General features: G+C 43.2%; 1 protein-coding gene across 1 annotated transcript in view; it reads left to right on the top strand.

Annotated features, from left to right (window-relative positions):
- Nucleotides 1-23,682, top strand: part of PSMD14 (proteasome 26S subunit, non-ATPase 14) — a 72,179-nt gene that overhangs the window by 4,267 nt on the left and 44,230 nt on the right. The window contains exons 2-3 of the mRNA XM_090045615.1: nt 8,157-8,270; nt 10,569-10,620. Coding sequence (XP_089901741.1) covers nt 10,573-10,620 — 48 coding nt within the window. The 5' untranslated portion in view covers nt 8,157-8,270; nt 10,569-10,572. The remainder of the gene's footprint in view (nt 1-8,156; nt 8,271-10,568; nt 10,621-23,682) is intronic.

The following is a 23,682-nucleotide window of genomic DNA, read 5'->3' as shown; positions in this document are numbered from 1 at the left end:
TTTTTTTTTTTTTTTTTATCTTCCCCCCCCCACCCCATCCATGTTTTTTGTTGATTGAAATGAAATGCTACTACACTTGCACATCAGTTGAACACAATTTTTTATTGATATAATTACAATTTTAAAGCAATTTGGAAGTCTACCAGCGTCTCAATTGCTGTAATACAATAAATTATAAAGACTTACATATTTTGGCATTTGATTTTGATAGGATTTGGTTTTTTTTCCCATGGAAAATCAGAGCTCCCCCTGCCATCTTCGCTCACCAACACGTGGGTCCAGCTGTAGCTGCCTCCCCCCTGCTGTTTTGTGGCACTGAGCAGCTTTGATATCCTGGTGCCCTGCCCCTGCTGGTGTCCCTCACTCCCAAGCCACAGCCTTCCCCCCCCCCTTGCTTATACTCCTCACTTGTGACCCACAGGCCCCTGGCCCTGCCAGTGCCCCTCACTCCTGACCCACAGCCCTCTGCCCCCAGGCTCCTGCCCCCAGTGTGTGATAAAAGGGGTAGGTGTGTGGAGAAGGGTGTGTGTGGGCACAGGTGACATGGGGGTAGAGGGGGAGGCAATGCATAGGGGTGCTGCAGGATGGTTGGACTGTCTCTGAACAGGAGTTGCCTCTAAGGCCCAGCAGGCAGGCCTGGTGGGGAGTGCTGCACTGCCATGGCAACCAGGGTAGGGTGTAGAGGTGCAGAGTTGTGCACCCTACTGCTGCCAGGTAGGCAGGGGTGCCTCATCATGGCAGCCATAGCATGGTGCTCTCTTCTGCACTGGATCTTGGCTGCAGAGGTGGCTCCTGCCCATGGTGCATAAAAATCAATGATTTAAAAACAAACAAAAAAATTAAAACATCAGATTTAAAAAAAATTAAATTGGATTTTTATTTTTACTTAATCATATTATTTGATTGTTTTTAAAGATTAAAAAAACTAAACTATATAAAGATAGTTGTGATTGAAGATATGTTAAAGCTCAAAGCTATCATCATGAAATGGGGATTTATATCTAATTATATACTATTTGAGACATATTTACGTAATCTTTTGAGAAAAGTTTTATAAATATGTCACAACAGGCCGTGGATTATACTAGGGATCCAATCTTATGGGGTTCCCAGAGGTTTATCTGATAGATTACTAAAGATTAAAGAAAACCACTCTACCCAATGGGACTCAGTGCTTAGTCCAGAAGATCCCATTAAGCATTTCTGTGATGCTTTTCTGTCTAGATATAGATATACATCAGAATGAAGCGTGTGCGCGCGCGCACACACACACACACACACACACACACACACTTTGATATATTTATCTATATATATCCATATATGGAGGTGAGAGACAACAGACCTGATTATTTGCCCATCAGCCCCATTGTCTCTGCAAGTTTGTGTACAGAATCAAGTCCTTATCTCTCTAAAAGTGCAAAGTTTCAAGAAGTTAAATGAACAGAGGTTTGTTGGGGGTAGAGTAGATGGGGGCAAGGAGGAGGAGTCTGGAGATAAATGCAAGGAGGGAGGGGCAGTAGAAACAAAAGAGAGACATTTGGAGCAGAAGATTCCAGAAGTGTTGAGGGATAAGTTTTTTTAGTATAGCCTCTCCATTGATTCTGAGATCTAGTGAGGTAGAAGGGAAAACCTGTCATGGCCCCAGGCAGTGGTGACACATGGGGGATGCACACAGGTGCATGTGCACCCCCTGCAATTGGCTGTCGCTGATGCCGCTGGTGGTACCTGTGGTCAGTTGCCTCTTGCTACCTGCTTTCCCCCCCCCCCCCGCTGAAACAGTTGGCTACATGTGAGGGTGGTCGTTGACCATTGGTCTGTGCTCCCCCACTTCCCCCCAGGCTGCTGACACTGCTGCAGCTGCCTGTGGGAGCTCCTCACTTGTTGCTGCTGCCACCACCTGTGGGCGTTTGCCATGCCATGCCCTACCCCAGCCTTTGGGGGCATGCGTCATTTGTCGCCGCAGGCTTGCCAGGCCAGAAGAGACCCTGTTTGGGAATATTTTAATGAAGATCTTTTACCTTTGGGTGAGAAGGCATGCATGCAAAATGCAAAGAGTGCAACAAAGAAATGCAAGGCCTGGTTGCCTGAATGAAACAACATCATAAGAAGTGTTCCTCAGGAGGAAGCTGCTTTGAAGATGGTGAATAGGACAGTAATTAAATTGAGGCTTCTTGACCAGTGATTTAAATTGTGATTTAAAATCTATCCTGCTCTTGCCCTGAGCTGCAGTGCGGCTGCAGCCCTGTTCTCCACTGGGGGTGCAGAAATCTTGGGGTGGGGGGGACATATGCCCACCTCCTCCACACATGGTCTGTGGTCCCCCCCACTGCATCACTTGTTTCTCCCTCCCCCCCCAGGGTTGTCTGTGCCCTCTTCACCTGCCCCCTCCACCCCCGCACCTGGCTGCCATGTGTGTGTGCGCATGTGCATATGCATGTGGCACCCCCTGCCTCCTATGTCCCACTCCCCCCAGCCCCAAGCAGCCCACTGCAGGCTGGAACTCTGCCAGCCTGCAAGGGGAAACCCACAATTTCTTGCATTTTTCTCTTTTACAGGGGAAAAATCTGTGTGTTTCCATGGCAAATGGAAAACCTGGATCCGTGATAATTACTAAAGCAAAGAAATTGCTAGTTAATTTGCTAACCAACTTCTACCCCAAGAAGTTACCTACCAATAAACATCTGCACAAATACATTATAATGTCTAATGGAGTGGTTCTTGACTGGGTTGATGAGGGGGGCTGTGAATCTTCTACAGGAGTGTGTTGAGGGTTGGATTGGGAAGGGCTACAGCAAGAGTGAGAAGTCCTGCCTGCTTTAGTCTTACCTGGAAGTGCATACCACACATTGGCAGTTCCGCCTGTACCTCTGGCAGCACAACAATGCTTCTTAACTGGGCTGCTGCAAAACTGAAAATGAAGGAAGGGTGCCCTGAATTGAAAATGGTTGAGAAGTATTGGTTTAACCTTGGGGCAGGCAAAGTTGGACTCCATTTCCAAGCAGCCTCTCCTCTTCACTGTGGGCTGATTTCCATGGATTTCCACCAGCAGCACCACCATGACAGTACATGGCCCAGGTTTCAATAGAGAGTGGTCCCAGCAGCACTGACAGCATGGGTCAGGGTCTCTGACCCCTGCTGTCACAGTGGTACCCCTGCTGGGGTCTCCATGGAAACCAGCCACAGCAGCAGGGGTGGGGGATTCTGGGAAATGGAGTCTGGCTGCCACCCATATTCACTATTTTGCCCACCCCAGTGTAAACTTTGAATATTTCAATACATTTATAACCATGCTTCCTGCGTGAAACCTGTTCTTGCAGTCATGATCAAATGGAGATCTTGCCTTGGGCAGAATAAAAGCATTTAGCCAATATCTAAAGTGCAAGAAAGGAAGATCAGAATTAAGATCTTGCATTTACAGGGGAGTTGAAGGCAGTATTGGAAATAAGTTCTTGGCCCATGCTACACACTTGGCCAAGTCTGCTTCCCTGCAGCAGGAGTAGGAAGAACAGAATAGGAAGTAAGCATCGGAACATAAGCACATGTTGCATTCTGTAGAATAACCCAATTAAAAATAACTTTATTAAATGGAAATGCTAATTTAAATATTTTATTTAATTGCATTTTTCTTTTAGTATGTTTGAATTTGGGCTGTTTCTATTGGCCTAGGCGTAAATAAAATAATATGCTACATCAAGGAGCTATCTTTAGAAGTTGGGGAATTTAGTAGTGCTTTCTAAGGGATATGGGGGGGGGGGACCTAATTTTTTCAGATAAATTAAATGTCACAATATGATGTTATTGCTTTAAGTATCTAGTTTCATTTTAAATGTGAAGCAGATGTTGACATGTTTTCCAAATGTTGAATACCTTTGATTGCTGTTGTGTGGAAAAGCTTTTTTTTGTGATTAGAAAAAGTGGCTGTGTGGCAGTGTTCCTTCCTATCACATGGGAGATCAGGGTTCAAGTCCCAGTTGGGGTGAGTGAGCTAACAAGAAGCAAATCTTGCAGTGGCTAGAGACCATTGTGTTTTCCTCCCCTTTCTCCCCCTCCAGGTACAAATTTCCTTGAGACGTTAAGCCCCTAGTGGTAGCTGTGTGGTAGCTTTCCTACCTACCACGTGGGAGATCTGGGTTCAAAACCCAACTGAGGTGACTTGGGGTGAGTGAGATAACAAGAAGCAAATCTTCTATTGCAGCAGGACTTGGATAGGTTACAGGGGTGGGCTAGCAAAAACAGGATGCGCTTCAACACTGACAAGTGCAGGGTGCTGCACTCGGGCAGTAGTAACCAGCAGCACACTTATAGGATGGGAAGCTCCCTTGAGAGCATGGAGGCAGAAAGCAATCTTGGAGTCATTACTGACTCCAAGATGAACATGGGTCGACAATGCGAGGTCACGGTTGGCAGGGCTAACCGGATCTTGTTGTGCATCCATAGGTGCATCTCAAGTAGAGCCAAGGAGGTGATCCTCCCCCTCTATGCAACACTGGTCAGGCCATAGCTGGAGTACTGTGTCCAGTTCTGTGTGCTGCACTTCAGGAGAGATGTGGACAACATTGAGAGGGTCCAGAGGAGGACCACCTGCATGATCCGGGGACTACAGGGCAGACCCTACAATGAGAGACTGCGGGACCTGAACCTGTTCAGCCTTCACAAGAGAAGGCTGAGGGGGGACCTGGTGACTGTCTATAAACTCACTAGCGGGGACCAGAAGGGTTTGGGAGAGACCTTGTTTCCCCTAGCACCCCCTGGCATAACAAGGAATAACAGCCACAAGTAGTTGGAGAGTAGGTTTAGATTAGACATCTGTAAGAATGACTTCACAGTTAGGGTGGCTAGGATCTGGAACCAACTTCCAAGGGAAGTGGTGCTGGCTCCTACCCTGGGGGTCTTTAAGAGAAGGCTTGATGCCTACCTAGCTGGGATCATTTGAGTCCAGTTTTTTCTCCTACCCAGGCAGGGGGGCAGACTTGAAGATCTATAAGGTCCCTTCTGACCCTACTTCTATGATTCTATGAATTCTGGTTTCTATTAGAGGTGCACCAATACATCGGTTCATATTGTATCAGCACCTATAAAAGGAAAATAGACATTATTGGCAATCGGCTTTTTGGCGGATATGGCTGATTAATGATGCTGATAGATGCCATGTGCATGCGTGCAGCTGCGGCATGCATGCAGTCATCCCAGCAGCTTGCAGAGCAGCGTCTGGCTGATAAGTCTGTTGGAGGGAAGGACTGTGGAGGGTTTGATAGATCAAGGCCCCTGTGGTGCGGGAGGGAGGGAGTGGGGTTGGGGTAGGGGCAGGCACTGTCCAGCCAGAGCGGGGTGGGATGCAGGACGGAGCCATGAGAGACTCATCCAGGGGGTGCAGGGAGGTGGGGCGGATCCTGCCACTACACAGCCATAGGTGGAGCCATTGGGGGCATGTGTCCCCCAGATCTATGTGCGGGGTGAGGGTGGGGTGCTGCTGTAGGATGGGGCTGGGGGTGGCACCAGGCTGTCCCTGGTGAGGGTGCTGTGTGGGGGGGCTGTGGCAAATTCTGGGGTGACTAGCCCCCCCGCCAGTGCTGCTGCCGCCCACCCCAAGTGCAGGCCCAGCTCAACTCTCTCACTGGGAAGAGCCTAGCACTGCCTCCAGCCTCAGCCCACAATGGCAGCCTGCCCTTGCCCTGCACACACATCCAGGGGGTGCATGCTCCCTGTGTCTTCCCCCTCCGGTGCAAGTAGTGGCAGGATCCGCCCCCAGCTCCCCGTGGCACCTGGACGAGCCTCTCATGGCTTTGTCCCACGCCTGGCCTCTGCCCCACTCCCTCCCTCACTATGAAGACCTTGATCTGCGCCCCCCCACCATGCCTCTTCCCTCCCCCATGCCCCTTCCCCTCCAACAGACTTACCAGCTGGATGCTGCTTTCCAAGCTGCTGGGCTGCATATCAGCAATTGGATCACTATCAGATGACATGGCTTGTTAATAATTGGCCATCAGTATCAGCCCAAAAAGTCTTTATCGGTGCACCTCTGCGTATGGCTACCAGGTAGAGAACAAAATATCTTCTTCACCGGACTTAGTCAATTCAGAATTGAAAAACTAACTGGGAACTGGGGTGAACAAATGGAAAAGCTTCCCCCCAGCATGTTTTATAATCTATGAATAAGAAAGGGGCTAGAAGGGAGAGAAAGCAATTGAGATATATTAAAGCCTCGGTCTTGAAGTTTCAAAAGTAGTTAGGTGCACATAAAGATGGAGATGGCCACAATAGGTATCTATAGTTGCCTGCGTAAGTTTCTTTGAAAACCTGCCCAAGGTTGTCAAATGACAACTTTGTTTCTGCTTTAAAGAATTAACACTTCCTTTGTTTAATAAATCGCTTTCCGTCTTAATCATATTTTGGAAGAAATTCTTATGCAAGTAATATTAAAAAGTGCTTGTGATTACTTTTTAATTGAATTTGCATTTCCTGTTAAATGTAGTATGACAGGTAGAAATAGTTTAGAATAGAAATAACGTAATAATTACATATTGTTTGCCGTTTTAACAAAATAAAAATAGAATGATTAAGAATCTAGAGAGATGTATATTGAGCTTAAATAAATTATTAAATGTATGTGTGTAGCTATAGTGTATCCTTTGGTACAAAATATTGACCAGTTTAAAAACTATTTTGTTGCAACTCAACATGGTTTTTATGGTTCTACCAAACAACATTTTTTGGGGGGAAGTAATTGAAGTATAAATACAAATCAACCTTCATTCAAATAATCAATCTTAATATTTTCTGCTTGCCTAGTTTAAGCCATGATTAAAATGTATACCTTGTAACAGTGATTCCCAAAAGGTGTGCCATGAGAGTGATGGAAGTGTGTTGTGAAAAATGGGCTAGATCAGGCCCTAGCCAGGCTGGCTTTGTGTGGTAGAAGTGGACCTGTGGGATGAAGTGTACCACCAATTATAATCTGGAAAAAAAACATGTGCCCAAGGTTTCAGAGATTTAGTAATGTTTATTCATGTCACTTTTAGACAGATCTAAGCTGAATTTTCTTTTGATGAAAATAAAACTTGGTTTTAACAAATTCTCATTAAAACTTCCTTTGCACAATATATGCTTTTGTGGTATTCGAATTTTGTGATATCACTGCTATTCTAATAGTTAGCCAAAAAAAGTGAAACTGTTGAGATTTTAAATTTGAAAACTGGATGACTTTCTTTGTTGTAAGTTTCCTGTAATACGGTCACAGATTATTTAACTAAAAATGTCCTAAACAATTCATAGGTATTCCTTTTTTAGTTTCAACCAGATTTAAATCTATTTAGTAAATATATTTAGTTTATTCTGCTCTTACTGCTAAAACATCACTGCTGATTCCTCTATTAAATTTCAAATTTTAGATAATTATGGACAAATACTCTTTTTTCCTATTAGTTACAGAAGTTGTTTTCCCTTTCCCATTTCTGGAAAAGGGTGGTTACTAAAACATGAAGCTTGATTCTTACCTATCTATATTGCCACTGTGGCTGCTTACAGATGTTCAAAAAAAACCCCTGGTACTTTATTTCACTTGGTGTATTCCCATGCTGAGTCCAGCACATGCCTCTTCCCATGCAGGCAGGCAGGGATTGCTGGGAAACGGAGTCCCCTGGTGACCAGAACTGGCCCACAGGCTGGACTTTGCTCGTTCCTGCCTTAGTTGGACCCAGCTCGCACAACATCTGTATGGATCAGGTGCTTTAGTGGGGCTTTTTTGGCGTTTTTATCTAATAGCTGACTAACTCAACTTCAGATAAAAGTGCCAAAAACCCCTGGTGAAGCACCGAAATTATACAGATGCCGCAAAGGTTGAAGTAATGCAGTGCTGCTTCTGGTAAAGCATGGGGGGTTTTTTGGGGGGCGGGGGGGGAGGGTTGTTTTTTTTTTTCTTTTTTGAACGTTTGTAAGCGGCCTGCGTGGCTGGGAAACTTCTGCGGAGAGGGTGGCACTGCAGATGTTATGCAGTGCATTAAATTCTCTAGCACAAATGCTAGCAGTAACTTTTTTTGTTTTAGTTTGAACCCTTATTTAAAAGCCTTTCTTCTTCAGAAAATGAAGCATGATATTTTCAGTGCTTTTGTTTTTAAAATACCACTGCTTTTTCCTCTCTTTTTTTCTTATTTAAGGAAGAAGACTTAACTAGTTTATAGGCTACCAGGAAGTGTGGGGGCCACACCAGAGGTTAAGTAGCTCCCGGCAACTCTGTTGACCAGAGTGTGAAAGCTCTGACTGAGTGCCAGGTAAGAAACAAAAATTTGATCTGGTCTTCTGTAACATTTAAGATATGTGGAAAGGCAATGAGTGGCACTTTTTTAAAGGGTTTCTTTTTCACTAACTTCTAACTCTTCCTTTTCTGCTTCATTGATCTTTATAAAAGTGTTATCTGGGTAACTATAGCTTTAGAATCATTGAAAAGTAGGGCTGGAAGGGATTTTTGAGGTCATCTAGTCCAACCTCCTGCCAGAGATGAGATGAGAGAATCCCTGTCCAAACCATTCTACAAATCTGTTGTCTAACCTAGGAGTGCATGGCTTCTAAGTAAAACAGTTGTCACTTAGTTGTTTTTGACACAACCTGCATAATAAAACTCTCCAAATATTAGGGAATAAAGACACAAATAATGCTCAGACTCCCACCTATAACTAGTTAAGAAGAATGTTAATATAATTTAAAATGGGTATTGGACCCATCTCATTTTTTTTTTTTTCAAAATAAGCACCATCTCTTCTCTACTTTTACTTTCAATACATAGACTAAACTTATTTTTCTGGTCTTTCAGACCCTTCATCCCCATGCTATTTTTCCCTACTCCATATATCATACTTCTATCCATATCCCTTTTTCTGAACCTGAGCCTGCATCAGGTTTTTGAATTTGTATTGTTAATGCAATCTCTATTTTTTTTTTTTTTTTGTGAATGCATAATACATGGGGTGAGAACTCATTTGCTTTTGAAATATGGTCACTTGCTGTTTTCACTCTGTTTTTTAAAGCAGGCATACAAGGGTACACTTGAGCAGGCTCATAGGGCATTTTTACATGTGCTAGGATATGGTGCCAGGTGCTTTTAATTAGTGAGCCGTGCTATTTAAAGCACCTGCACGTCATGTATCAATACTGCCACGTGTCCCCGTGCTCAGAAAATGGCAGTGGGGCGCTTTGAACTGAAGCTCATTGAACATGTTTTATTTCAAAGCGTCTTGCCACCATTTTTTCAGCATGGAGACGCACAGCAATACTGATGCACATGACGCAGAAGGCTGCCAGAGCCCATCAGTTTCTGCGCTCCAGCAGACTCGATTACTCGATTAATCGAGTCTGCTCTGACGCATTGGAACTCCAGTGCGTCAGAGCAGCCTCTGCACATGCGTAGGAGCCCGTAGTGGTAAGCTAAGTCATGCCGGTTTCAATTTATTCAAAAGTCCTGTGATATTAAGGATGTGACTTATTATTTTTTGACGCTATACTCTTTCACTTTTCAAGTAAGATTGGCTGTTATTCCATGTCAAATTCTGAGACACTGAGTTAGCTGGGTTTTTTAGCTATTGTGTGCCAAATCATCACTAGCTGCCCTGGTCCCTGGTTTGTTTTTAAAACTTAATTGCATGCCCGAGAAAGTAACATAAAGTACTAAACCTACTATATTTTGGGACAGCATATTTCCTACATATTTGAAATGATATTTATGATTATGTGTTTGCGTCTCAAGAAGAGAAGGAATTGCAGCAGTGAAATGAAAGAAATTAAATTATTTAAAAGTGGGAAGGAGTAATGAACAGGTACTCTGAGGTATACTTAATCAAAATTATTTCCTTGTTTAAGGATTGTAAAAGTGGGGAAATTCAGTTATTTAACCACAAGAGTTGTTTAGCTCTATTCCTGGAATACACTAAGGGATCCTATAAGCAACATTTGAAATGCATGAAATAATGGCACTGCCCCTAGTATTCTAACTAAATGCATTTAATGTTTACTTTACAGTATTTCTTTTAGTATAATGAGTTCATTAAAAAAGCTTTTGATGCTAATTCAGAGATCCATAATCTGCTCAGTGTCTTTCACATGCAGTTTTGATGATAACTGACAAGCTGTAAGTTAATTAGCACAGAACTTACTAATGAGGATGTTAAAAATCCTTACTTTTAAATTTTTATTGATGCACTCTGGACAAATTGAAGGAAACTCAGTCATATCTGTAATAACTTCCAGGCACTTTCTCTATGCAGGTGCTGTTTTCAGGTAACAGGAAAAATATAATTAATTGACTGGTAGCAAAGTTTTGAAAAGTATGACAAGAATGCTTGTCTTCAGAAATGGGGATAACCCAAAACCAAAGCAATAAAGCGAGGTCTGTTAATTAGCATGGAAGACAGCTTCTTGAATTAATATGTGGTGTTAATTAACAGGAAGTCTGATGTTGTGTTGTAATTACCACCAATATTTTTGACATACTGAGTGACTGAAGGTGAATTATACAGATAGCAATTTAGTAAACACTTCAGAGCTTGGGAACCTTTTCCTTTGTTTCTGTTTTCTAGAAATATGGACAGACTTCTACGACTTGGAGGAGGTATGCCTGGGCTGGGACAGGTTAGTGTGCAGCTTGTCAATATTTTCTTTTAATACTAATCACAGTTGCTGGAATATTTCTTTAATTACCAAAAAAATAACCTTTTAGTAGCAAATTTAACTAATTGCAGCATTGTAAGTGTATAGGAAACATTGTTATATAGTTTGAACTTTGTGTTAACATGAATTGCTGTACTAACATTTTCTATTTGATTTTTTTCGAACTTAAAGATATTGTTTCAATTTTCCATCAGTTATCTAAACAACATGGTGCATGGATACAAATGTATTGCAAAATTAGTGGAATAAAAGGTACTGCAAATCCCACTTTTCAACAAATGATATTGCAAACTATTTGACTTTTTAATCATTGAGAATAATTTTTAATATCTTGATATGGTACATGAGTAGATTTAATAGATTCCTTGGTGATGGGCACCCTATGATAATAACCTACCCTATATAAAATCATGGAGGTTACATGACATTTTCTTAAAAGATTTTATTGCTTGTAAGTAGTAGTTACCACCTATCCATGTGGTTGTTAAACTTTAACATTGTTATCAGTATTGTTATCATTTTATTAGTGGTGGGCTCAGGACCTCTCTGGTGCCTTCCAATTCCTGTCTGAAACTCCAACAGTTGGATGATCTGTATTTTCTCCCACAGTAGGAAATCCCCTATGGTCTCTTCTAAGTCAGCTATGTTGCCTAGAGGCCTTAATTCATCTTTTCTCTGTTCATTTGTCTCCTTTATTTTCAGGGCAAGTTTGGTTGGCCTCCCTGGGCCTGCAAGTGAAACTGTTACGTTCTGCAATGGGAAGTGTGCCCTGGTACTCCAGTGTACCTAGAGTCTAGGTAGATTTGGGTGTATGGAGATGAATACAACTTTTCTCTCAAAACAATGAGGATGCACAAAGCTTGGAACCAATTTTCCCATAGGAACAAGGTTACAAATGGGGGATTGGTTCCTCTACCACGCTCAACACTGATGCAGGGGCACACGCCCAGCCAGGGCTGGGGGGGATGGGAAGGCCAGGGCAGCTTTGGGTGCTGTGTGCTGCTTCTCTGGAGGCAGCGCAGTGGCTCCACCCTGCCCCGGCTGGGCAAGTAGCAGGAGGGCATAACCACCACTCCCAGCACCTTCCGCCACTTGCCTGGAGCACCCCATGCAGATCCGAGGGCACCCTCGTTCCCCCATGTCCTCCCAGACAGGAGGCACACAGTGCCTGGAGCTGTCTCGCCCCCTCTGGGTGCCCCAGCTGGGCAGCCCCTGTCCCATCCCCAATCCCTGCCTCGCTGTGGGGGTGTTGATCTGCGCCCCCCCCCCCCCAATACCCTCCCACAACAGACTTACCAGCTGGAGGCAGCTGCGTCCAGCGCTGTAAAGTCAAAACCCCGTTGGAATCTTGAAACGGTGTTGTAATTTACAAAGGTCGTAAGTGACATTTGTTGTAACTTGAACACTCATAAGTCAAGGACTGCCTGTAATTGCAAATTCTTCATTTGCTAATTTTGGTTATTTGTAACTAGTTCCTAAGTTTCTAGCTGTCACTTGGAAGGTGTCAAATGAAGCATTCAGTGTTGTATTTTAAGTAGAATTACAGCTACTGTTTGACCAGCTCTTCTGTAATTTTTGTATACAATTGCTCCATTTTCCATTTCTATAGCTGAAAGTTTCTTCGTGCACTCATAGTGCATCTTCAAAGAGTCCTCAGTTATTTTTTAGCTTTGCTTTCTTAAACAGTTCTGGGTATTTCTCTTGTTCCTCTGTGCTACCAGCCTGCTTCATGACTCTTCATTTTTTCTAACATCTGTGTAGTCTAATCACTCAAGATTTCACTTCATAGTCCTCTCTGAACCTGACGCATATCAAAGCTGTTTTTCAGATTTGGTGTTAACTCTTTAGCCTGCTTTTATAACTTCATGATTTGTAGTCTGAATCTAGCTAGAGAATTAAAGCAAATATGAAATGTGTCAGATAATAGAACATGGTATTCAAATAACCCCCTTAAATTGTTTTCATGTTCGGCCCTCAAAGCTTTTGTGTGTATTTAAATATAAAAGGGTCTCCTGAAGGAATTTATGTAAGTGAGGGAATTTTGAATAATTCCATATATCTCAGGGGAACTGAATTTCTGCTGTTGCCTGTTGCAGGTTGCACTGGATAATATTATGACTACTTTTGCAGTCTTTTAGTTTACTGAATCAGCTGGAAAGATGGAAGTGGATCACTTCTTCCAGTGTATAAATTCCATCATTGAATATGGAAGTTTCATATGTAATTGAATAGAAGAGTTGTTTTGTTTTGAATATTTTTAATGGTAGCAAAGTAGTTTCATACTATATCCAATTAATTCAACTGAGATTAAAAGCAGGTATTCCATGGTAATAGTTAATCCTTTTGTGGAACTGAGATTACTGCACAGTCAGGCCAATAAACCATACTAGTATATTTGAAACTATTGTACATTGCTCTCTTTAATTGTCCAGTGTTAAAATTGAGCTGTCCATTTTGTAGGTTTTATTTTAAATTTTAAACCCAGGGTAAATAAACCTACAACTGTCAACTAATACAGTAGAGGAATTATAGATTAGTAGGGCTGGAAGGGACATCAGGCAGTCATCTAGTCCAAACCTGTGCTCAAGGCAGGATTGTCTGACTAAACCATTCCAGTCACGTGCCTATCTAACCTGCCCTTAAACTTTCAAAGATGGAGATTCCACAGCCTCTCTGGGTAACCTGTTGCAATGCTTAACCACCATGGTAAAAACAAAACAGAAGAATTATGATCTTACAAAAAATGGCAGAAGGTAGAACAAACCAATGATTTTTCAAGCATCATTAAGTAGCCTGGTTCATCTAAAGTATCATCTGCAAACAGCTGTGAGGTTTGTTGCTTGACAGAAGAAATCAGTTGTTTGGAGGTCTGATAATAGTCTGTTTTGTTTCACCTGAAACTGTGGACAAGTTTGTATGTCTTTGATCTCTGCTGTGCTCTTTCAGCAGTGCTCATTTTTCTCTCTTTTTTTTTTATCACCTATTCCTCACTAGACTTTCAGTCCATCAGCTAACAGTTGGATTCTCCTCTGTCCTTTCCTCTTTATTCCAGTGGTGCTCAAGTCATTCCTCTCCGTGGTCCAGAAATTTGGTAGCAGGACAGGAGGTGGCAGTGTTAATTGTTGTATTTGTGGGACCTGTGGCAATTAATGAATGTCTCCATTGCTTCCCCAACATCAAATGTCTTGCCTGATGGGAAGCCCCCTAGGCTGGATTTGGTCTGTGGGACATATCTTGGTCACTATTCAGAGTATTACTTCCAGTCAACTTGTTACTGTGTTTGACAGCTCTCTTCTATCATAAACTTCTGTTTAACTCTCAACATCAAGTTTTCTACACTTTTGTTCTGCTGCTGACCACTTCTGTCAGAAGTTGTATGATTATGCTTACTCTTTTATCTGTGGGTTTCCTTTTTGCTCTTTTAATTTGGTCATTTTTTAAGCCAACCATTTGACTTCTCACCCTCAGTCCAGCTGCTTTTTTACAGCCTTTCTCCCTGCCTAGTCCCTTTTCCTTTTTGCATCCTGGATTTTAATTCATTTTGTAAGGAAAAATCACAAAATCCAGCATTGCCATCTTCCTTTTCCTCCCTGGGCATTGATTATAAGACTTGTTGCTTGCTCTCTGCCTCCATTTGTTCATTACCTATTTCCTTTCTATTGCTTTTCACTCTCTTCAACTTTTCTTTTACCAGTACTAGCAAGTCTTGGTCTTCCCACTTAAAAATTCTTAATCCTACCTTTCATTTCAACTCTTACCCTGTCTCTTCTCCACTTTCCCTCTGAACTCATCAAATGTGCTGTGTAGACCTCCTGCTTAGAATAATTTTTTTAACGGGTTTTTTTTTCCATTCATTCTGGCTGCAGCCTTTAAGACTCTCTACTAGAGGTGCTCTGATATACTGGTAGCATATCAAATTGTCACCAATTAAAAGGAAAATTAGTGTTATTGGCAATCAGATTTTTTTGGCAGGTGTAGCTAGTAATGTTACCAGTAAATGCCCTGTGCATGCACATGGCCAGGAATGCAGTCCGGCAGCTTGGAGGGCAGTGTGGGGTAGGGGTGTGGAAGAGGGAAGGGATGTGGGGGGTGGCTGATTTGAGGCCCCACAGTGAGGGAGGCAGTGGGGCAGGGCAGGCGCTACCCAGCCAGGGCAGTGAATGTGACCCTGGGAGTGGGACAGAGCCACCGCTGGCTTTTCCAGGGGGTGCAGGTAGATGGGGGGGGGGAGGGTGGCTCCCCACCATGGCATGGGGGGCATGTACCCCATGGATTTGTGAATGGGGCGAGGGTGGGCTACCTGCTGCAGGGACTGTGCCAGCCTGTTCCCAGTGGGGGGGATTGGGCCGGGGTGGTGCAGGCAGTGGTGGCACTGAAAGGAATGGCTGTGGGGTGGCTACGGGAATTTTGAGGTGGCCGTAGTCCACCCCATAGCCACCACTCCCAGCGCCACTGCTGCCCACCCAAAGCACAGCCCCGGCCCAGCCTTCCCTGCTGAGAAGAGGCTGGTGCTGCCCTTGGTGCTGAGCCTGCAGTCGGCAGCCTGCCTTTGCCCTTTGCACAAATCCAAGGGTGCACATGGCCCCCCGTGTCTCCTTTGGGGGTGTGTACAGCAGCAGCCCCCCCTCCCCCCACATTTCAGCTCTGTCCTGTTCCCGGGGTTGCTTGGGCAACACCCGCCCCTGACCTCCTCCCTCCCTCACTGTGAGAGCCTCAGTCTCCTTCTCCCATGCTCCTTCTCTCCCCACAGGATGTTGTTCTCCAAGCAGTTGGTCTGCATTTCTGTAAGTCAGCTATTGGATCAGTTATCAGCCAATATGGCTGGTTAATAATCAACCATCGGTATTAGCCAAGAAAATCTTTATCTGTACACCCCTACTCTCTACTAAAACTGTAATGACCTCTTCCTAGCTAAATTTCAGGGCTTTATCCTTCTGGAACATTTTGTGGTTTTGGAAACTTTGTCTTCTTGCTAGCTTTTCTGATTCTGCTTATCATGATTATCCTCTTACCTCATTCATTAGAGGTACCCCACCGCCCTTCCAGTTTCTTGTTTGAAGGGTTCTCTTCCCCTTCATGTGTGCCTGTGAAAGTTTTGTCTTGGCCTCTCTTCTCTGCTGGACTTCTGCTTGGTTTTTGCACAGCTTTCACCACTACTTTATGGTGATGACCCACAGAATCATAGAAAATTAGAGTTGGAAGGGAACTCGGGAGGTCATCTAGTCCAACCTCCTGCTCAAAGCAGGGCCACCCCAACTAGATCATCCCAGCCAAGGATTTCTCTAGCCAGGTCTTAAAAACCTCCAAGGATGGAGAGTTCACAACCTCTCTGACTAACCTGTTACAGTATTTTACTACCCTCCTAGTGAGAGAGTTTTCCCTAATATCTGATCTAAACCTCCCTTGCTACAACTTGAGATCATTGCTCCTTGTTCTGTCATCTGCCACTGCTGGGAACAGTCTAGCTCCATCCTCTTTTGAATTATCCTTCAGGCTATTAAATCCCGCCTTAGTCTTCTCTTCTCCAAATTAAATAAGCCCAGTTCCCTTAGTCTCTCCTCAGCAGTCATCTGCCTTAGCCCCCTAACCATTTTCATTGCCCTTTGCTGGACTGTCTCCAATTTGTCTACATCCTTTCTGTAGTGGGGGGCCCAAAACTGGACACAGTACTCCAGATGTGGCCTCACCAGTGCTGAATAGAGGGGAAGAATCACTTTTGTCAGTCTGCTGTCAGTGCTTCTACTAATGCAGCTCAGTATGCCGTTAGCCTTCTTTGCAACAAGGACATACTGTTGGCTCATATTTAGCTTACTGTCTCCTGTAACCACCAGGTCCTCTTCTGCAGTGCTGTTGCTTAGCCAGTTGGTCCCTAGCCTGTGCATGGGATTGTTCTATCCAAAGTACAGATAGTCCTTGACTTACAACCTTCGAGTTACAACATTTCACACTTGCAACATTTATAAATTGACACCCTGTTTCAATTTTGACATCAGTTTCGACTTACAAGGCTTGATCCGGTGCGACACCACGCCAGCAAACAAGTTCACTTTATCACTTGTCTCCCTGGAGAACATCTGTCCAAACTTGCTTGGACACTTTCTTTAAGACAGCAGACAGGACTCTAGAAAAACCTGCAGCCAAGACTCCTGAGAAGACTCCAGCCAAGAGCCCTTCAAAAAGTCCAGCAGAGTCACCTCAGAGAAGTCCTTGTAAATCAATATGATTGCTATTTACGATATAAATACGTTAATGTAGCTATATTACTCATCTATAATTGATCGAGTACAAAATTCTGGTGTACTTTTGGTGAAAACAGGGTATCAGGCCTTGGTTCAGGAACCAATCCCTCATTTATAACATTGTTTCTTATGAGAAAATTGGTTCCGAGTTACGTTTCGATTCTATGCGGCACTGGTCAGGCCGCAGCTGGAGTACTGCGTCCAGTTTTGGGCGCCACACTTCAAGAGGGATGTCAACAACATGGAGAGGGTCCAGAGGAGGGCCACTCGTATGATCAAGGGACAACAGGGCAGGCCCTATGAGGAGAGGCTACGGGACCTGAACCTGTTCAGCCTCCACAAGAGAAGGCTGAGGGGGAATCTTGTGGCCTGTTGTAAACTAGTCAGGGGGGATCAGCAGGCATTGGGGGAGTCCCTGTTCCCCCGAGCACTGCCAGGAGTGACCAGGAATAACGGTCACAAGCTGGCAGAGGGTAGGTTTAGGTTAGACATCAGGAGGTGCTACTTCATGGTCAGGGCGGCTAGGATCTGGAACCAACTTCCAAGAGAAGTGGTGCAGGCTTCTACCCTGGGGGTGTTTAAGAGGAGGTTAGATGCACATCTTGCTGGGGTCGTTTGACCCCAGTATTCTTTCCTGCCATGGCAGGGGGTCGGACTAGATGATCTGCTCAGGTCCCTTCCGACCCTAGAAACTATGAAGCTATGAAGACGCAGTTTTCAGGAACCAATTATGTCGTAAGTCCGAGGACTGCCTGTATAGAACTTTGCACTTGTCCTTACTGAAGCTCACAAGATTTCTTTTGGTCCAGTCCTCCAGTTTGTCAGGGTCTCTCTGAATCCTAGCCTTACCTTCCAGCATATCTACTATGCTCCCAAGCTTGGTGTCATCTGTAAACATGCTGAGCATGCACTTTATCCCATCTTCTAGGTCACTGATGAAATATTGACCAAAACTGGCCTCAGGACCGACCCCTGGGGCACTACATTTGAAACTGGCTGCCAACTGGATGAAGCCAATGACTACTACCCTGCAAGCCTGATGATCCAGCCAGTTTTTTTATCCGCTTGACAGTCCATTCATCCAACCTGTACTGCCACTGGTCTCCCCGCATCCATAGACCCAGTCATTTCATCACATGGCTCCTAGTTGGCCCCTCCAGCACTTGCACCAGGAAGTTGTCCCCAGCATTCTCCAAAAAATCTTGGATTGCCCGTGCACCGCTGTATTGTCCTTCCAGCAGATATCAGGGTGACTTAAGTCCCCTATGAGAACCATGGCCTGTGATCTGGAAACTTCTGCTAGGTGTTTGAAGAAAGCCTTATCCACCACATCCACCTGGTCTGGTGGTCTATAGCAGACACTCACCATGACATCACCCTTGTTGCTCTCTCCTCTGACTCTAATCCAGAGACTTTCAAGAGGCCTAGCTCTAGTTTCACACTAGAGCTCTGAGCATCCTATCTTTCTAATAGGTCTTTGAATAACCAGGGTTCATCTTAAACCTAGTAAGATTCAAACTGAGTTGGTGATCTCCACTAAATGCTTTTCATTATTGTGGGACACCCATAATAGTCTCTTTCAGGCCTGTGTCCTAGATGTCATCTTTGGCTTGGCCCTTTTACTGGCCCTACTGAATCAAGACATTTCTAAATCTAAATCTGGCCTTTCTTCTTTCTGTGTAGCCACAGGTCAGTCAAGATCTTATTTTAAATTTTGTCTACTTCACCATCCTCTTCTCTAGCCTATACCTCTCAGGCCTGTTCAGTATGCTCCTAGTAGCATTGCTCTATCTTGTCTTGCTCTGGCCACATCTCACCCTCTTCCCCCTCCTCCCCCCCCGCCCCCCTTCAGATTTGTGTCTAAGTAACTTTCCTGTCTTTACCATTTTTAGACTCTTTGTGCCCTTGTTATATCTGCCACTAGACAGCTTCTATGTTAAGCACCCTTGGGGTTTCTTCTACACTGCACCTTATGCAGGGAAAGAACTTCCTGAAGCCAGTATTTTTATTTTCTTTCAGATTTTACCTTTTAGACTCTCCTCTGTTGTGACACCTCTCCAACATAGTTGGATGATCATAGCTGGGCTGGTGGCAAGCTGTGGATATTCCCAGCTTTACTCCTATTAAAGGCAGGCAGCTTTGTTACACATCAATAATAAGAGATGTATTTGGTAGCTGTGTTTGTCTGAGACAGAAAGAAATGCAAAGCTCTAGAACTCTTGGTTCAGAGATAATACCTTTTATTGGACCAACTCAGAAATCACAAAAACATTATCTGTGTTTGCAAGCTTTCGGGCATACACACCCTTCTTCAGGCGGAGGACAAATCCAAGATTGGATTATGTTATGTGACAGTTCTTTACATGATTTGTTTGTGCATTCTCTCTCTATTTCATACCCTTTGTTTGACATGAAATTGTACAGTCTTAAAGACAATGATTTTCTTTGTTGGTATGGTACCTAGCATATTTGAGCCTATGAGTGCAGCAGTAATGCAAATAATTTATTAAAAGGATCCATTATGAAGTCTGTGAGTAAAGATCTTGCATAAATATGAGCTATGAATGTGTTGATGGAAGGTGAACTAAAAGCAGACCAAGGATTAAGATTTCTGCAAAACATGCATGTTAACCTCTTCTTTCCCATAATATGTTTGACTTGGAAGAGAAAACTCAAAAGCTTAGTTAAGTGTAGCTCATTCCAAAGCAGCTAAAATAAAGTGGCTTGAATAACAAAGATTATTAAGAATCTCAAAACAGTGCAAACTTTAGAAATAGTAGAGGGCTATATAACTAATGTAAATTTAACTGGTGGTTTTGAATCCTTGGAAGCATGGTTTCCATTAAAGTGGTATTTGACTCAGACAGAAGCAAAACCACCTACTTAAATATGAATTTAAGAGGTAAAAAAAAAAAAGATTTACATGATAGTGCATCTAAACATCACGGCTCTATTTAATAACCTGCTTCTGAAGGTTACATGTGGTGTCATACAAGTTTGAGGGAAAGGATGGGAAGCTGAGGATGGGGTGGGAGGAAGGAACAAGGAAACTATTCTGTGTTCTCATTCACCAAACTGGGTTTTCTTCTTTGGCTCCCAGCCACAAGAGTTTAGATACCAGGGCTTCAACTGAAGTTGGTGAGGCACTTATGCCTCTAAAAATGGCCCTAAATTTTAGCAAAAATTTCACTCTCTTTACAAGAATTTAAACTGAATGAAGACTAAAATTTGAAGTGAGAACTGTTGTAAATTTTAACATGTGTTCCACCCCATTTTTAAGATTACTTTTTTTTCTTTTCAAGTCTTTGCTGTTTGCCAATTTCAGCTTCTTTTCAGTTTCAGCCCAGGACCCCTGGAGCCATCCCCCAGAAATCTAGTGTCCTAGTTAATAGTGTACTAATCTGTCCTTCACCATAGTATCAGAAATGTTCACGTAGCCTCCTCTGTTAAATGCTGACCACATTATTGTATGCAGTGAAATGCAGCACAAACCACTTGTTTTCCTTTATTTGGGAGGAGGGAGAGAAGCCTGTATTTTGATGTAATTTTATACCAGGATTTGAAAATACTTTTCCTAAGTAGACCTGTGTAGGACTTGAATCTTACCTTTTGTGGATGTAAATTTAGCATCTCTTAAAAGATTCTACATGAATATTTCAACAAATGTATCCCGAAAGCCATAGTGATGCAGTGGAAGCATAGGATAGTGTGCGGCTACTCTAAATTTACAGTACAGATGCAGCATAATCAAAAAAGGAGAAATAAAGGAGCATCTTAGTGAATTTTTCAAGTTTGTATTGAAGAGACAATATGGCAAGAAGAAGAGAATTTGCTTCAAGCTTTTGAATTGCTCATTACTTGGATATCTTCAGAAAAAGAGAGTTGATCTTTCTTATCTAGCATGCATTAGTGATAAAACATGGCAGCATTTTACTGTTCTAAACACAGAACTGCTTTTCCTCTTCCCCCTGCCCCCTCACCCACCTTCCTACTTTCATTTTCTCCACTGTAGATCAAGTGAGTCAACACTTCATTTCTTAATTAGGTCTTTTTGAGACAGTATTCTTATCAAGAGATGACAAGTAGCTCTTTGGCAGGAATTTCTACTCTAATGTTCCTCTTTTGTGGTTTACTTCTACCGCTTGTTCATTCTTTCCTGGTTGGCCTTTTCCATCACTCTGGTTTTCCCTTTGGCAAATTTTACCTGTAGCAAAGCTGATTAGTATTCTAGTGCTTCATTTTGCTTTTTATGCAAGCTCCTATAAGTCAGGAAGTGGATACGCTGTAGACTGGGGAGGGAGGAGGGTATGGCGTGTGAAGCAAAAGCATGCCTGTAGACTTTTTTTTGAAACAGTACTGTGAGGCAAGGGCAATTTGTGCCCAAAAACTTGTTTAATATTCCAACTATACAGTTGGTCCAATGTTTTTATTTATTTTAAATCGCCAAAAGATCCATCCTTGTCTCATCTGTTTCCTGCACCAGCATGGCTACAACATCACTTCAACCTCGAACAATACCCTTTCATTTGGAACACAATGGGTGGAGTATTTGGTTGATAATGGAGTTACTATTTTGTATATGTACACTTTAGACCAGGGGTGTCAAACTCTCCCTGGGTGACATCCAGACCACAGGGGCACCTCCCAGGCTGGATGAGTGGGATCAGCAACAGCTGTGTGGGTCGCAAGGGCTGTATCCCTCACTTGCTCCATCTGCTGCTGACAGCTTTGTATATCAGAGTGCAGGGGTCATGGATTGTGTGGGAGGCAGTGCCCTGTAGTCCCACTCCCCGACTTCTGGTATCCTGATGGGCCAAATGGAATGGATGGTTCCATGGGATGGATCCAGGCCACAAACTGCATGTTTGGCAACCCTTAGGCGGTTGTAATGAGTGCTAGTTCAGAGAGCAAAGACTGTTTTCAGTTAAAAGACTCTGTTGGTGCCACCTGGGGTATAAGGCTTCAGAATGCTAAAGCCAGTGAAGGTGTGTTATCTATACTGACATCCCATCCAGTCTCTCCTCTGATCACATCTAGAGAGAGAGTAACACTTTAAGTTTTCTTTTTGTTAAATATAGCACTTACACAACATGCTGTTTTACAGGGGAGTGAGGTCATAGTATAAATGTACTTGTATTGCCCTTAAACAACCAGTCTTTACTTTAATGGAATTAAGGGAAGGAGGGGGAGAAAAACAAAAAAGGAGTTTTGATTGCTCACCATCTTTTTATGCAGACAACTACTTCACAGCAGTAAATTTTAAAAAATTACACTGATTATATGCTTTAAAATAACACATTTCAGGGAAGGATTGAGGGAAAGATAATCCAATTTTTGCAGGTTGACCTGTCGTATATGGAGTGTTTACACCTTGACTTGAAAAATAAAAAATAAAAGTGCAGATAGCTATTTTATTTGAATAATGGACTTGCCAATTAGCCATCAAGTGCTTCCATCTGTGAAATTGTTGATCAGATGGGTTAGCTGGGATGTTTCCAGATTAGGGCATTGTAAATGGCACTTGAAAACTGTCACTTTGATTATGAGGTTTCAAGCATTGCACTGCTTGATGCTGTGGAACCTTTTTCCCTTGTATTATCATGTTTTTTAGAACACACTGATCCCATTTATAAAGTCTATGGCACCAGAGGAACTTGGGAGACCTGCCACTAATCAAAAGTTCTGTTTAATCAAGTGATCTAGCCAATGTAGGGATTAAACATTTTTCTGGGATTCAGAGAAAGTTATTGATCTGGCAGGCAGAGGGTGAGGTTCACTGTACATCCCTCCCAATTAGCAAATTAAATATAAGTTTCCTTTATGTTGTTCATTAGTATAACTCAAGGCTGTCAAACCCATCAAGGCCTGGAGGCCAACTGAGTGACATTGGCCCAATCTGGCCCACAGACCAGCCTCATGCACTTGATTCTGCACACACATGTGGCTGGTTTGGCTTGGGTGCCACATTCAGCGTGCCCCACGGGCATAGTATTCCCTGTATTTGACATTCTAGTCCAGTCCAAGTCCCATAGCTAGCACCACAGGCTAGATGATAGGATTACGTGGGCCAAATAGTTAACATCTTTGTAATTTATTTTTGGTCTTTCTGCCTCTAAAAGGCCTCTGGGTTCTGGTTTATATTTGTGCTAAGACTTCCATAGCTAATTGAACATCTAGTAGGAAATACTATTAACTTTATTGGATGTTCTGAGAATGTGGTAGGGTGGCTGTATCTTTAGTCAGCACCACTGTATCTAAATTAAAGCTCATCAACTCACATCCATTTAAAAGAATATAAACTAATCCTTGTAATTTATAACCCATGGACACATTATTGCTGCTGCCTTCCCCATCCTGGCCCATATTTCTCATGACTTGAGTTGTATTCTTCTCTGACCTTCCTTCCTTCCTTGTTTTCCACCCCCGCCCTGCCCCTTTCTCTCCATTCCTGCTAGGAGATATCCTCTGCTGCAATACGTAGACTATGGATTGCAGCTAATGTAGGAGAGTCATGCATTAGCATTGTATTAATATTTTTATAGCGTCTTCCATCCAAATTCTTTTAAACTATTAAAAATCAATATCGCTCATAGCTCTTTAATGACAGAAACACAGAGCTAGGGATAAATGGCTTGCCCACAATTGCACAGCAAGTCTGACACAATGACCACTGGAACTTGTATCCCCCGATTTAATTTTTATTCTTTTCTTTGATTTGATTTTATAGTAAGACTCCCTAACTCATGGGTGGGCACAATGATGGATCCAGCCAGTAGCTGGGCTC

The sequence above is a fragment of the Crocodylus siamensis genome, chromosome 4, assembly GCF_052110815.1.
Source record: "Crocodylus siamensis isolate JL-2025a chromosome 4, ASM5211081v1, whole genome shotgun sequence".
Lineage (NCBI taxonomy): Eukaryota > Metazoa > Chordata > Crocodylia > Crocodylidae > Crocodylus > Crocodylus siamensis.
The sequence above is the reverse complement of the archived record's forward strand: the minus strand, read 5'-3'. Positions and strand labels throughout refer to the sequence as shown.